Source organism: Salvelinus fontinalis, chromosome 37, assembly GCF_029448725.1.
Source record: "Salvelinus fontinalis isolate EN_2023a chromosome 37, ASM2944872v1, whole genome shotgun sequence".
NCBI classification, from domain to species: Eukaryota; Metazoa; Chordata; class Actinopteri; order Salmoniformes; family Salmonidae; genus Salvelinus; species Salvelinus fontinalis.
In genome coordinates, this window is record NC_074701.1 from 12,017,702 (window position 1) to 12,034,479 (window position 16,778).

The 16,778-nt window shown below is 42.8% G+C and overlaps 1 protein-coding gene and 1 long non-coding RNA gene across 2 annotated transcripts in view; one reads left to right on the top strand and one right to left on the bottom strand.

The window, feature by feature from the left end:
* dntt (deoxynucleotidyltransferase, terminal) overlaps positions 1–16,778 on the top strand; it is a 140,789-nt gene that overhangs the window by 90,338 nt on the left and 33,673 nt on the right. Inside the window, exon 8 of the mRNA XM_055901993.1 lies at positions 16,144–16,246. Within this exon, the coding sequence (XP_055757968.1) occupies positions 16,144–16,246 (103 nt within the window). The remainder of the gene's footprint in view (positions 1–16,143; positions 16,247–16,778) is intronic.
* LOC129836155 (uncharacterized) overlaps positions 1–16,778 on the bottom strand; it is a 209,314-nt gene that overhangs the window by 88,623 nt on the left and 103,913 nt on the right. The window lies entirely within an intron of this gene.

Below are 16,778 nucleotides of genomic sequence, written 5' to 3' on the forward strand. Positions count from 1 at the left end.
TGCATATGTGAGAAATACATCTGCAAAGTCCATGCACACACACTTGCATACTGTCCTATATGTTCTAATTAGAGTTGATTGATTTATGTTCTTTAAGCTGTTGTTTTGTATCTATTATCTTATTTTATTCTTATTTATTGTTGTGTTTTATACACCTTGTGGGGGTGGGCAATGGTAAAAAAATGGGCGATGACTAGTATTTTGTAGTTGAATTCCTCATTGTGTAGTATATACGAATATATCACTATTTTGCCAAAAAGGTTTGACTGTTACTGTTTTAATAAAATGCATTCAAAACTACTTTCGGCAAATTTCTGCTACTTTTTTAGGCTTTACAATTGCTATCTCTTGCTAAAAAAGTAATGTTTACACCTATGCAGTACCTTTAGCAATAATAATAATAATAATAATAATAAACCTCTACTTTAGTAAAGAAAACAATTATGACTGGTGTGTTGTAATAAAACGAGTGGTGTCCACTGATTAAATGCAGTCTTTCTGCATTGTGAAGCGGGAAAACCCAGATATTCACAAAGTTTGTGATGAATGGCAGGTTGATTCTTCATGCAAAATAGATTTAGTAGAGGGTTTAGTAGAGGCGGGTCATTTTTTACCCTTAGGACAAGGGGAATATAGAGAATGTTAGACTACGCAAGGGTTAAAAGGGGTTAGAAACCTAAATCGCGGCAGCGTCGCAGTGACACTCATTGGGTTAAATAATAGCATGGTAACATTAACCCAAATGCAATCTATACGTATCTACACGAGATGAATTTACAGAATATTTTAAGAATGGTATGTACAGCAACATATACATTAGAGTGGGCTATGTCAACAATCCAGTATATCGAATCCATGATGGCGTAGCAGTAGGACGTGTGTGTTTGTCTTTGTCTTATCCCGTGTCTTATCCCGTGTCTTATCCCGTGTAAATAGCCGGCCTTTTTCGTATATATCTAGCTACAAACTAAATATACTTTCCTGCAACCCGCCTCACCCAATGTGGTACGGATCTGCTATTTTTATTCCTTATAACTGGAACTTCCATCAGGAGCTAGCCAGCTAGCCAGCTAACTAGCTACTAGTCTTGTTAGCCACGGCTAGTGGTCTTCACCTTTTTCTCGGTCACCAGCCAGCCAGCCTTAGCTCGGACAACACCTGCCTGTCGGCACAGCGTGATATCAACCCAGAGCATATGGGACAGCTTCTCTCTACCACATCACCGGATTTCTGCCACTCTGGATCATTACACCAGATCATCGCAGCTAGCTAGCTGCAAACGAGTGGCTACTGTTAGCTAACGCCTCTGTTCCGAAGCAAGCACCAGCTAGCCTTGAGCTAGCCTCGAGCTAGGCCCATATACCAGCTAATTCTAGGGCTACAATACCTCTTTTGTCAATTGGCCTGGACCCTTTATTGTCCACACCGAGCCCCGCTGATCCATCACGACTGGACTGCCAACGTGACTGCCCGATGTGGTCTCAACAGGCTATACTGTTATGAGGTCGCCGAAGAACCATCTACTAGCCCCGGCCCACTAGCTTTTCTGAATGTTGTGTCCCCTGCTTCCCTAGTGTAGTAGTGACTACCGAATGGCACCCTGACTCACCTATTGCTGCTCTTGATCACTCGGCTACACAGCTGATGCCCCCTGGACTGTTTCAATAACACGGTACATCATTTTGTTTACCTGTCGGCCCCAGCCTAAAATTCAGGTCCTGTATGTACCTACCTGACCCGCTCTGCCCATTCGTCACCATTTACCCATTGTTGTCTTAGCTCTACTGATCAACACCTGTGTTTGCTTTATGCCTCTCTATAATGTCAATATGCCTTGTCTACTGCTGTATTGGCTAGTTCTTACTGTTGTATTTCACTGTAGAACCCTCAGTCCCGCATGTGTGTGTCCCACACCACACACATGCGGAGACCTCACCTGGCTTAACTGGTGCCTCCAGAGACAAAACCTCTCTCCTCGTCAATCAACGCCTAGGTTTACCTCCACTGTATTCACATCCTAACATACCATTGTCTGTACATTATGCTCTGAATCTATTCTACACCCAGAAATCTGCTCCTTTTATTCTCTGTCCCCAACGCACTAGACAACCAGTTCTTATAGCCTTTAGCCGTACCCTTATCCTACTCCTCCTCGGTTCCTCTGGTGATGTAAAAGTTAACCCAGGCCCTGTAGCCCCCAGTTCCACTCTTATTCCCCAGGCGCTATCATTTTTTGACTTCTGTAACCGTAAAAGCCTTGGTTTCATGCATGTTAACATCAGAAGCCTCCTCCCTGAGTTTGTTTTATTCACTGCTTTAGCACACTGCGCAAACCCTGATGTCCTAGCCGTGTCTGAATCCTGGCTTATGAAGGCCAACAAAATTCTGAAATTTCCATCCCCAACTACAACATTTTCCGCCAAGATAGAACTGCCAAAGGGGGTGGAGTTGCAATCTACTGCAGAGATAGCCTGCAGAGTTCTGTCATGCTATCCAGGTCTGTGCCCAAACAGTTCGAGCTTCTACTTTTAAAAATCCACCTTTCCAGAAACAAGTCTCTCAATGTTGCCGCTTGTTATTGACTCCCCTCAGCCCCCAACTGTGCCCTGGACACCATATGTTAATTAATTTCCCCCCATTTATCTTCAGAGTTTGTACTGTTAGGTGACCTAAACTGGGATATGCTTAACACCCCGTCCGTCCTACAATCTAAGCTAGATGCCCTCAATCTCACACGAATTATCAAGGAACCTACCAGGTACAACCCTAAATCCATAAACACGGGCACCCTCAGATATCATCCTGACCAACCTGCCCTCTAAATACACCTCAGCTGTCTTCAACCAGGATCTCAGCAATCACTGCCTCATTGCCTTCGTTTGTAATGGGTCTGCGGTCAAACGACCACCCCTCATCACTGTCAAACGCTCCCTAAAACTCTTCAGCGAGCAGGCCTTTCTAATCGACCTGGCCCAGGTATCCTGGAAGGATGTTGACCTCATTCCGTCAGTAGAGGATGCCTGGTTATTATCTAAAAGTGCTTTCCTCACCATCTTAAATAAGCATGCTCCATTCAAAAAATGTAGAACTAAGAACAGATATAGCCCTTGGTTCACTCCAGACTTGACTGCCCTTGACCAGCACAAAAACATCCTGTGGTGTACTGCATTAGCATTGAATAGCCCCCGCGATATGCAACTTTTCAGGGAAGTTAGGAACCAATCTACACAGTCAGTTAGGAAAGCAAAGGCTAGCTTTTTCCAACAGAAATGTTATTGTAATTATTTCGCCACTATGGCCTATTTATCGCCTTACCTCCCTAATCTAACTACATTTGCACACACTGTATATATATTTTTCTATTGTGTTATTGACTGTACGTTTGTTTATCCCATGTGTAACTCTGTGTTGTTTGTGTCGCATTGCTTTGCTTTATCTTTGCCAGGTTGCAGTTGTAAATGAGAACTTGTTCTCAACTTGCCTACCTGGTTAAATTAAGGTGAAATAAAATAAAATTTAAATAAATATAAATAAATATGCGGTGTGTATAATCAGTGTCAAATAAAATAAAATGTTTTTTGTCACATACACATATTTAGCAGATGTTATTGCGTGTGTAGCGAAATGCTTGTGTTCCTAGCTCCAACAGTGCAATAGTATCTAAAAATTCACAACAATACATACAGAAAATACATGCAATGTTGGAGCAGCATTGACTAGAATACAGTAGAATACAATATATACATATGAAATGAGTAAAACAGTATGTAAACATTATTAAAGTGACCAGTGTTCCATTATTAAAGTGACCAGTGATTCCATGTCTATGTACATAGGGCAGCAGCCTCTAAGGTGCAGGGTTGATTAACCGGGTGGTAGCCAGCTAGTGGTGGTGACTAAGTTCAGGGCAGGTTACTGGCTGGAGGCCGGCTAGTGATTGCTATTTAACAGTCTGATGGCTTTGAGATAGAATTTGTTTTCAGTCTCTCGGTCCCAGCTTTGATGCCCCTGTACTGACCTCGTCTTCTCGATAACAGCGGGGTGAACAGGGCGTGGCTCGGGTGATTAATGTCCTTGATTATCTTTTTGGCCTTCTTGTGACATCGGGTGCTGTAGGTGTCCTGGAGGGCAGGCAGTGTGCCCCCGATGGTGCGTTGGGCAGACCACACCACCCTCTGGAGAGCCCTGAGGTTGTGGGCGGTGAAGTTGCTGTATCAGGCAGAGATACAGCTCAACAGGATGCTCTCAATTGTGCGTCTGTAAAGGTTTGTGAGGGTCTTAGGGGTCAAGCCAAATTTCTTCAGCCTCCTGAGGTTGAAGAGGTGAAACTTTTCACCTTCTGCGCTGAAGTTCACGATCAGCTCCTTCGTTTTGTTGACGTTGTTCCTGGCACCACTTCACCAGGACACTCACCTCCTCCCTGAAGGCTGTCTCGTCATTGTTGGCAATCAGGCCTACTACTGTTGTGTCGTCTCCAAACTTAATGTTTGAGATGGATGCCACGCAGTCATGGGTGAACAGGGATTACACAAGGGGGCTGAGCACGCACCTTTGTGGGGCCCCTGTGTTGAGGATCAGCGAAGTGGATTTTTTTTTTACTACCTTCACCACCTGGGGGCGGCCCGTCAGGAAGTTCAGGACCCAGTTGCACGGGGCGGGGTTCAGACCAAGGGCCCCAAGCTTATTGATGAGCTTGGAGGGTACTGTGGTGTTGAAGGCTGAGCTGTAGTCAATGAACAGCATTCTTACATAGGTATTCCTCTTGTCCAGATGGGATAGGGAAGTATGCAGTGCGATGGCAATTGCATCATCTGTCGATTTATTGTTGGGGTATGCAAATTTATTTGGGTCTAGGGTGTCAGGTAAGGTGGAGGTGATATGATTGTTAACTAGCTTCTCAAAGCACTTCATGAGGACAGAAGTGAGTGTAACTAAAATGCAATGTACAGTAGTAGAAGTATTAGAATGAGCTATGTCGACAATACAGTAATATATAATATAATCGTTTCTTGAGGCCCTTGTGTTCCTGCAAACTCTATAGCCTATAACTGTCATGAGACTTCAGTTGGAGATGTGTGTGGAGGATTTGTTGATGCTAGTGATTTGATGCTTGTGACATTAGCCTTATTGAGAGGACAGCTATGGAAGGCGGGTACAAGGCTCAGAGCGGTTTGTTGGGAGGATTATAAATAGATAAAGAGAAAAACTGTCTCTGCCACTTCAGTGTCAATAAGGTGCTGTTTTTATTTGCAATGAAGTTATCACAGATCGCAGCCATGACTTTGCATTTTTGTCTGACTTTCACTTAAAAAATGCATTAGCTCAACTTGCTCCATTTATCTGAAAATGTCTCTGATTTGTGGAATCGTATAGGGACTATTTGAATTACTTATAGTGTTTATAGAGTTCTCTCTGACATGTTAAGAACGTTTTTGATGATAAGCCATCACTTCAAGACAATTTTGTTAGGAATTTTGGAAAACAACATATTGGTAGATGCAATTACACGTATCACTTAGTATAGTAGCAGTATGTGGACTTGCCCATTACAGTATGTTCAGGTGTGTCATCTTAGCCAACAAAGCAACTGTTCCCCAAAATGCTCAGGAAAATAGGAGATAGGAGCTGTTAAAGACACCACATTAAATGAATCAGGAAAACACAGCGGTTCGTTCTCTTGACAGGTATTTCTAGCTGCCGTACTATAGCTAACTTAAACATTTTTTTTAATGCGATTCTAAGCACAGCAACACATCTGACAACTCATTTTTTTCACATGGTCACCCTTGTCATCTACTTGTAAATATTCATGTATATTTGACATGTTCTTTACACCTTTTTCCTCACTCAATAGCATTATAAACTGTCTGTAACTGCACTTTAGGTATACAGCTTACTGTAGTAGATGTAGTTATGTCAGCAACTGTTGTTGTTTAGGTCGCAGAACTGGAACAAGGCCAGGGTTTCTAAGTACAGCCTTTAAAAAGGCCATCCGTCTTTCTTTCCAAGCAGTCATAGAAGAGCACTTTTAGAGCCGTACCGTTGGGTTGGAGTGGATGCTGAAAACTAAGTAAGAATATAGTGTTGTCAAGGCATACCATAAAAAAATCTCTTTGCCGGGAGAGAAAGACTCTGACATGCTGTCATCTCTTTTTCCGCTGACTGAGGTTTATTCATAGGAAGTATCTGCCTACTGTAGACGAAAGAAAGCCTCTAAACTGATGCCATGATGAGCTGACTGGACTGTAAAAGCTGCTTCTCCTTGGTATCGGAGCTCTCATCCTAAATTAGCTCCTGGAGCACACACTTAGATAAACCCCTTGGTGTTTGAGACTTGATTGTAGGTAAACTGAATTTATGCTGATGATTTTCCCCCTCCAGTTTTGCTATTCATGACACACACTTATGTGGTGCAGTCGAGTACATTTTGCTAGCACAGCAGAGGCTAGCTCAGAGATTCACTTAACCACACTGCCTTAGTATTAGGCAGAATTGTGTTGTGGCATCTTTGCGTTGCTAATTAAGGACGTTGAATAAAGTAGTGCCCATTCCGCAGATAGTACTGTGCTGTGTGTTTCCAAAAAGGTTACGAATCCTAGCTATCTATCTCACGTTGCAGCTTCTGTCTCTCATTGAATCAGAATGTGGAACTCAGAAAGATAGGCCTCAGTCCATGGCAATTCACTTTAACTTTTCAATTTGGCACATAATGATATGTATACTCAGTTGTAAGTCATAATATTGGTAAATCGTTAGAGGGAAGTGTTTTTCAATCAGGTTGCGCAAGAGATTGGCAGTGATTATGTATGCCTGTGTCAAAGTGGCCATAGCGATTTCAAAGCACATCACGCCCTGAACCAATCTCTCACAATAAAGCTGTGACTTTATCTAACAACGTGACTGCCCCGCCCACCTGAGGATCTGTCTTTGTCAGCAATCTATTTCCTGTTTTTCAGGGTTGCAAAATCCACTCGTCACTTAAATCTTGCTGGATTGATTACTTTCATTTTACTCCTGCAACTCTTTTATACTCTTGCTTCTGCCTGTCATTTTCCCACGCTAACGTTACGACCACGGAAATCTTTGTAATGACCTGTCAAACACACCCCGGTAATAGCTGAAATAGGCTCAAAGGAATACATTGGCTTTCCGTTGCATTTATGAGCTAAAGCTTCGTCGGGACTTAACGCACCGTCTCGACACTTACAGAAGGAGAAGAGATATTGTTTTGTGGAATTGAAAAAAGTATTAATTTAACACTGTTCAAATGTTTACAAATTAGATGCACTGAAATTAAAGCAACTTCCCGAAAATGAACACTCAGATCATTCAACTCGCCATCTTGTAGTCCTAAAAAACGGAAATTATTTACCTGTGGTTGGTTCAACCATCCCTATGGGGAAAACGAATGGGGAAAGAATAGCGTTTTGGGATAACCCCCGAAAATAAGGCCTGAGGTTAAAACAGGAGATCTTGTTTTGTTCTATGAGATAATATCAGTCAGTTAACATGACCTTTATGAATTATGAAGCCTATTATGTGCTTTATGTGCTTTTTTTATTGCATAAATGCTTTAAAATTCACAAAAGGTGATGTTAACTGATGAAGATGACCTCATAGAACAAAACGCTAAAGATCTATGCCTGTGTTTACCACAGACCTGATTTTTGGCTTTTAACTCCGATGAACGCCATTCATTTTTCCATAGGCTTTGTCCAACGATCCATGGCGGAGTTAGTGACTACAAAAAGACGCCATTACTATTACTCTCTATGTTGACGTTATGTCTGATCTTGCAGACATAAAGTTTAGATAGATGTAATCTAATCTTTTTATTTAAGGGTACCCTGCTAATGATACACTTGTTGAATTATGCAAGAGAACGCGACAACAATTAATGAGGCAGTCTAGACAGCGCATGTGAGTCCTGGAAGGGTAGACCGAGCAAGTGTTTGGTGGTTGCACCTGTTCCACCCCTTAATATTAATATATTCGTTTATGCAAATACACCCTGTGTATTTATGCAAATTCGGCACATACTTTTCTTTATTTTAACACAAAACATATTTATTAAATACCTTATACAATAAGAACATGTATATGAGTGCATTCTCCGAAAATAAAAGTACAATTTGACAATACATTGAACACCTGAATTCCCACCAAAATCTCTGAAAATGTTTTATGTGCTGTAATTCAGTCAATATCTGATGGATTATAAAAATTATAAGAGTTTGGAGTTGCATTAATTAGAATTGTTTTTCAAACCTTTTAACAATTTCGATGACCGTTGCTACTTTTTCTTCAGTTAGACTAAACATGTGAGCAAGAAATTGTGTCTGCAAGGTATGCTTCCCCGCTGTGCTACAGCTGAGCTAGAGAAGCATTAGCATGCCCTGTTGAGCTCTAAATGGCTGTTGTCTAATTCCTCGCCCACTGAATTAGAAACAATGACCTTTTGCTGCAGACTTCTCCCTCTGTTTTTCCTCTCCTTTTTCTCCCTTTGTTGCCCTGCTGCTTTTTCGCTCTGAAAATTCAGATGGCGGCGGAGGTGGCGGCAGCGCACAAGATCAAACTAGGTTCCTTGCCGCGACCAGAGCCTTAAGACACAGGGGCCATTTTGTTCTTGTTCAGCCTCGTTGTTAACTGTGAGATGGGCACTTATGACTGCATGATTTTGGGCACCTGTTGATCAAAACGGGGCAATCAGGAACTGAAAGAAACCTGTGGTTTGCTTCAGTGCCCTGGGCTGACACCAGCAGGGTTATATAGAGCCACCTAAGCCTAGGTTCTGAGGGGGCTGCTCCTCTGTACAATCCCTATGGGATCACAATCAGGAATAACTTTGCTATAACCGTTGAGGGCCAACCAGACCCGGCGCCAGAATAAAGTGACTAAAGGGGCATTTGAAATCGGTGAGGGGGGCACAATTTTGGTGTGTGCTGCATTGGAATTATATTGAATTCTGCTTATGTCCCGCTATACCACAATAAACATAACGTTCAAATGCAGAGACTCTGAGACCTTGGGCGCTGGCGTGAAATCTGTAACCCATCTCCGTTGCACTGTATCAGCACAATGGACAGCACCCTACAGAGTAAAGCAAAGACTATTTGGCAATGAATATAGGCCACAAGATATCATTTTGAAAAGAATAATGTGCAAATGTTGCACAATCCAGGTGTGAAAAGCTCTTACAGATTTACCCATGAAGACAGCTGTAATCGCGGCCAAAGGTGCTAATACAAAGTAGTAACTCAGGGGTGTGAATATTTATGTAAATTCGATATTTCTATATTTAATTTTCATTAAATGTGCAAACATTTCTAAAAACATTTTTTCACTTTGTCATTATGGGGTGTTGCGTGTGGATAGGTGGTTTTATTTGTGACATCAATCGTGGCAGTGGCAGATAAACTGGTTAGAGCTAAATAGGCTAATAACACTAATGCCTTTTACAGCTAGCTAAGAAGATATGTAAACTACTAGTGGTTGGGCAAAGCAGAGTTGAGTGAAGCAGCTTCAACCGTAAACTTGACCCCGTCCTTATAAATCGTACAAATCAAAAATTACATGCGGAAGTATATCTCATATTTCATGTAGCCTAGCAAGTGTATCTCGTATTTCACGTAGACTAGCACGCTACTCACGTAGCCAACCACAGATGAGCAGCGTTTTCCCCCCGCTTTTTATGGAAAGGAGTCATACCTAAACGCCCAATGGCTTTCCATAGCCCCTCTACACACAAACACACACTCTGTTGCGCACTCTGACCATGGTGCTGACACAGCGCAGTGTACTCTTTGCTCCTCTCATGTCTAGTGGAAAAGCCACACTGTTGATGTCATCTGAGCCTGAGAATCTAGTCGAACGGGTGGGTTCCCATGATTTGGACATTTTCATGATTTGGATATGCTCCGTAGATCATCCTCTCAGGGAAGAAGGTTCCAATTAAAATCAAATCATAGCAGAAGAATAGAGGCCTCCAGATATCTTCTCTGATTGGTTGGTTGAATAAGGTCTTCAGGCCTTGTGGTCCAGAAACAGTTTGCTGAGGTTGTCCTGATAGGAATTGATATATTTCACTCAGCTCATCTGGCATTCAAGGGCACATCTGTGGTAGATACGTCTCAAAGCTTCGGTACATGTCAGATAAGCACGACACGTATACCCATTAATCTATTAAATAGCCTTACAATTACATTTTTTCTATTCACTTATGTCTGTCTATCTGTTCACTGCCCACATTTCTGCTGACGTTGAGAGGCAGCCATGCTCAGTACGAGTGCTCTTTATTACAAGTCGAAAATGATGATTCTCATAAAAGTGAAGGCTTTGCTGACAACCGAGGCAACAAAAAGAGTGCTTTTGAACTTCATTACACAGCACAAATTGCTTGTTTGAATAATAAAAAAAGTCAAAGCCAATTAATAGGCAAGGCAGGTCACCAGTGATACAAGTCAGTATTCGACATCCATCCATGTCTGAGGACGTCGGGAGATGCCATAGAAACCTACCACTAGGGGCAACAGTGAGAGCTGTTACCTTCAAGTAGGTTTCGGTTTAGCTAGGGGGTTGTGGATGGGAATGGCAGATGGTCTAAAGCATCTGGCCCTGGTTTGAGAGGTTGCATGTTTGAATCAAGCGATGGAATGTCGTTTTTTACGTTTTTGATTTAAGCCTACCCCAAACCTTAACCCTTACCATAATCATTCAAAGTTAATTCCTAACAATAGGAATTCAGAGTTAATGCCTGAACTTAACCCTAACCTTAATTTTAATTTGTAAATGCCGAAATGCAACCTTAAACACTACAACATTTCAGGTTTGGAGCAAATTCTAAATTGTGAGAAACGTGGATGAACGTCTAATTCTGCTGTGAGTCTGTGAGAGCTTGTTGAATGGCTCCCTGCTCCTAATGCTATGGCTGCCATGTAACAGGTATCCAGTGTTACTAAAGATTTTCTCCTTTAATTATTTCCTGCTTTCGCTGACTGGTGACAATAGTCTTAAAGTGTCACTCTAGTGTTCTCTTCATCTCATTTAACAACTGATTTACCGGTATGTCATGACATATAGTGCTTTCAGAAAGTATTCACACCCCTTGACTTGTTGTTGTATTACAGCCTGAATTTAGAATGGATTAAATTGAGACGTTTTGTCACTGGCCTATGCACAATACCCCATAATGTCAAAGTAGAACCATGATTTTTGAAATGTTTATTCATTAAAAATGAAAGCAGAAATCTTTTGAGTCAATAAGTATTCAACCCCTTTGTCTTGGCCGTACATAATAAGTTGCATGGACTCGCTCTGTGTGCAATAATAGTGTTTAATATGATTTGTAATAATGGCGCCAGAGAGGATGGCTGACATTTTATGGGCTCTTAACCAACCGTGTTATTTTGATTGTTTTTTCATATTGTTTGTAACTTATTTTGTACATAATGTTGCTGCTACCGTCTCTTATGACCGAAAATGGCTTCTGGACATCAGATCAGCGATTACTCGCTTTGAATTGGATGAAGATTTTTTCTTTAATGAGTCGGACGAGAGGGATTTACTCCAGACACCCAAACAGGCCCACATCCCCGTCATTCGCAGGAGAAAGTGACGGAGGTTTCACGGAAGGAGATTGGAGTGCCTTGTGAGGATCGGGCGACGAGTGGCTAATCTGCCTTTGCCATCGGTACTATTGGCCAACGTACAATCGCTGGATAATAAAATGAACAACCTAAAAGCACGGGACATTGAAAACTAATATCTTATGTTTCACAGAGCCGTGGCTGAATGACGACACCAATAGCATACATCTGACGTGTTATACACTGTACCGGCAGGATAGAACAGCAGCCTCTGGTAAGACCAGGGGTGATGGTCCATGTATATTTGTAAACAACAGCTGGTGCACGATATCTAAGGAAGTCTCAAGGTTTTACTCGCCTGAGGTAGAGTATCTCATGATAAACTGTAGACCACACTATCTACCAAGAGAGTTTTCATCCATATTCTTCATAGCTGTCTATTTACCACCACAAACTTATGCTGACACTAAGACCGCACTCAATGAGCTGTATATGGCTATAAGTAAACAGGAAAATGTTCATCAAGAGGCGATGTTCCTAGTGGCTGAAATCCATTTTACCTCATTTCTACCAGCACGTTAAATGTGCAACCACAATTTAAAAAACTCTAGACCACCTTTACTCCACACACAGAGACGCATGCAATGCTCACCCTCACCCTCCATTTGGCAAATCTGACCATAATTATTTCCTCCTGATTTCTGCGTACAAGCAAACATTTAAGCAGGAAACACCAGTGACTCGGTCAGTAAAAAAGTGGTCAGATGAAGCAGCTACAGGACTGTTTTGCTAGCACAGACTGGAATATGTTCTGGGATTCTTCCGATGACATTGAGGAGTACACCACATCAGTCACTGGCTTAATCAATAAGCGCATCGATGATGTGGTCCCCACAGTGACTGAACGTACATACCCATAAGCCATGGATTACAGGCAACATTCGCACTGAGCTAAAGAGTAGAGCTGCCACTTTTAAGGTGCGTGACTCTAACCCGGAAGCTTATAAGAAATGCCGCTATTCCCTCCGATGAACCATTAAACAGGCAAAGCGTCAACTCAGGACAAAGATCAAATCATACTACACCGGCTCCGATGCTTCTCAGATGTGGCAGGACTTGCAAACTATTACAGACTACAAAGGGAAGCACAGCCGAGAGCAGCCCAGTGACACGAGCCTACCAGACAAGCTAAATTACTTCTACGCTCGCTTCGAGGCAAGTAACACTGAAACATGCATGAGAGGATCAGTTGTTCTGGACGACTGTGTGATCATGAACTCCGCAGCCGAGATACCTTTAAACAGGTCAACATTCACAAGGCCGCAGGGCCAGACAGATTACCAAGACGTGTACTCTGAGCATGTGCTGACCAACTGGCAAGTGTCTTCACTGACATTTTCAACCTCTCCATGTCCGAGTCTGTAATACCAACATGTTTCAAGCATACCACCATAGTCCCTGTGCCCAAGAACACTAAGGTAACCTGCCTAAATAACTACAGACCCGTAGCACTCATGTCTGTAGCCATGACGTTCTTTGAAAGGCTGTTCATGGCTCACATCAACACCATTATCCAAGAAACCCTAGACCCACCCTAATTTGCATACCACCCCAACAGATCCACAGATGATGCAATCTTTATTGCACTCCACACTGCCCTTTCCCACCTGGACAAAAGGAACACCTATGTGAGAATGCTATTCATTGACTACAGCTCAGCGTTCAACAACATAGTGCCCTTAAAGCGCATCACTAAGGTAAGGACCCTAGGACTAAACACCTCCTTCTGCAACTGGATCCTTGACTTCCTGACGGGCCGCCCCCAGGTGGTAAGGGTAGGTAACAACACATCTGCCACGCTGATCCTCAACATGGGGGCCCCTCAGGGGTGCGTGCTCAGTCCCATTCTGTACTCCCTTTTTACTCATGACTGCACGGCCAGGCACGACTCCAACACCATCATTAAGGTTGCCGATGACGCAACAGTGGTAGGCCTGATCACCGACAACAATGAGACAGCCTATAGGGAGGAGGTCAGAAACCTGGCAGTGTGGTGCAAGGACAACAATCTCTCCCTCAATATGATCAAGACAAAGGAGATGATTGTGACCTACAGGAAAAGTAGGACCGAGCACGCCCACATTCTCATCGATGGGCTGTAGTGTAGCAGGTTGAGAGCTTCAAGTTCCTTGGCGTCCACATCACCAACAAACTAACATGGTCCAAGCATGGTCCAAGACAGTCATGAAGAGAGCACAACAAAACCTACTCAGGAGATTTGGCATGGGTCCTCAGATCCTCAAAAGGTTCTACAGCTCCACCACCGAGTGCCTCCTGACTGGTTCCATCACTGCCTGGTATGGCAACTGCTCGGCCTCCGACCGCAAGGCACTACAGAGGGTAGTGCGTATGGCCCAGTACATCACTAAGGCCAAGCATCCTGCCATCCAGGACCTCTATTCCAGGCGGTGTCAGAGGAGGGCCCTAAAAATTGTCAAAGACTCCAGCCACCCTAGTCATAGACCGTTCTCTCTGCTACCGCACGGCAAGTGGTACCGGAGCGCCAAGTCTAGATCCAAGTGTCACGCCCTGACCATAGAGAGCCTTTTTATTCTCTATTTTGGTTAGGTTGGGGTGTGACTACGGTGGGTAATCTAGGTTGTTTTATTTCTTTGTTAGCCTGGTGTGGTTCCCAATCAGAGGCAGCTGTTTAGCGTTGTCTCTGATTGGGGATCATACTTAGGCAGCCATTTTCCCCACTGTTTTTTTGTGGGATCTTGTTTATGTGTAGTTGCCTGTGAGCACTCCATAGCTTCACGTGTAATTTGCTGTTTATTATTTTTTTGCGTTTCACGAATAAAAAGATGTGGAACCCATATCACGCTGCGCCTTGGTCCGAATGTTATTTCGACAACCGTGACACCAAGAGGCTTTTAAACAGCTCCTACCCCCAAACCATACAACTCCTGAACATCTAATCAAATGGCTACCCAGACTATTTGAATTGCCCCCTCCCTTTACACTGCTGCTACTCTCTGTTATTATCTATGCATAGTCACTTTAATAACTCTACCTACATGTACATAAACTCAGCAAAAAACGAAACGTCCTCTCGCTGTCAACTGCGTTTATTTTCAGCAAACTTAACATGTGTAAATATTTGTATGAACATAACAACATTCAACAACTGAGACATAAAATGAACAAGTTTCACAGACATGTGACAAACATAAATGGAATAATGTGTCCCTGAACAAGGGAGGGGGGTCAAAATCATAAGTAACAGTCAGTATCTGGTGTGGCCACCAGCTGCATTAAGTACTGCAGTGCATCTCCTCCTCATGGACTGCACCAGATTTATCAGTTCTTGCTGTGAGATGTTACCCCACTCTTCCACCAAGGCACCTGCAAGTTCCCAGACATTTCTGGGAACCTTCTGATCCAACAGGTCCCAGACGTGCTCAAATTGGATTGAGATCAGAACACTGACATTCCTGTCTTGCAGGAAATCACGCACAGATTGAGCAGTACGGCGGGTGGCATTGTCATGCTGGAGGGTCATGTCAGGATGAGCCTGCAGGAAGGGTACCACATGAGGGAGGAGGATGTCTTCTCTGTAACGTTCGGCGTTGATATTGCCTGCAATGACTACTTCATGTCTGTACCCCACACATACAATTATCTGTAAGGTCTCAGTCGAGCATTGAATTTCAGACACATATTCAACCACAAAGACCAGGAAGGCTTTCCAGTGCTTCACAAAGAAGGGTATCTGTTGGTAGATGAGTAAAAAATAAAAAAGCAGACATTGACTATCCCTTTCACCCCCAGTCAGCAGTACAAAGATACAGTTGTCCTTCTTAACTCAGTTGCCTGAGACCAATGTAAACAGTTACACAGTTTAATGACTGTAATAGGTGATAGCAGAGGATGGATCAACAACATTGTAGTTACTCCACAATACTAACATAAATTACAGTGAAAAGAAGGAAGACTGTACCAAAAAATAAAATATTCCAAAACATGCATCCTGTTTGCAATAAGGCACTAAAGTAAAACTGCCAAAATGTGCTGAAGAAATTTGCTTTATGTCCTGAATACAAAGCATTATATTTGGGGCAAATCCAACACAACACATCACTGACACTCTTCATATTTTCAAGCATGGTGGTGGCTGCATCATGTTAGAAGTATGCTTGTCATTGTCAAGGACAACGGAGTGTCTTTATGATTAAAATAAACAGAATATAGTTAAGCACAGGCAAAGTCCTAGCGGAACCTGGTTCAGTCTGCTTCCCAATAGACACTGGGAGACAAAACGTTCCTCTTTTTGTTCTCTATTTTTCCTCAAGGAAGGGGGGGGGCTGATGACATCACGGACAGGGGAGGCTGATGGCATCACGCAATCCCAAACAGAAAAACTCTTTGAATGCCCTTGCAGTTGTGCCTAAATAACACTATTTGCTCAAAACATATTTTATTTACCCTTTAGTTTGTGGGGTTAGGGTTAGGGTTAAAATTGATGGAGGACGTCTTTAAGTCACTTTCTGTCCCACAGGGGGAAGGAGTACGGGCACGATGTGGACTTCCTGTTGACCGTGCCTGAGATGGGAAAAGAGGAGGGGCTACTGCTTCGTGTGATCGACAGACTTAGAGACCAGGTAAGTTTGTGTACTACGGCGTACATTAAAATCTCAATGTAATCCAAAAATTTGAGCAATTATACACAATATACAGTACAAAAAGAAATATCAGTCTTCTCAGAGAGAGAAGGTTACAGACTGGTTACTTACTCTTTACCAAGATCAATAGTAAAAAAAAAAAGGCGCAGCACAGTGATGTTTGGATTATGGCATCCTCAACGGTTTTAAGACATTGAGTGGAGTTTCGAGTTTCAATTCAGTAAAGGTTGGAGTGTGGAGTTACGGTAAAGGTTGACTCTACCTTAGAGTCTGTTTTATTATAAAGGTCAATTCTACTTCCTTGCATCCTTGAAATGTCAAGACATCAAACTAATAGTTGAAAAGAGCGTAAAACCCTTGATAGCAGCTTACTCAGTGCTGACAAAGAACAAATGTTTTGTCTCCCACAAGGTATGGAAATTGTGATTCCTCCCCCCACCATCCTAGTGCACACAAACTACCGCAGCGACAGAGAATGATGTGCCTAACCCTCTTAAACATAAGTGAAATC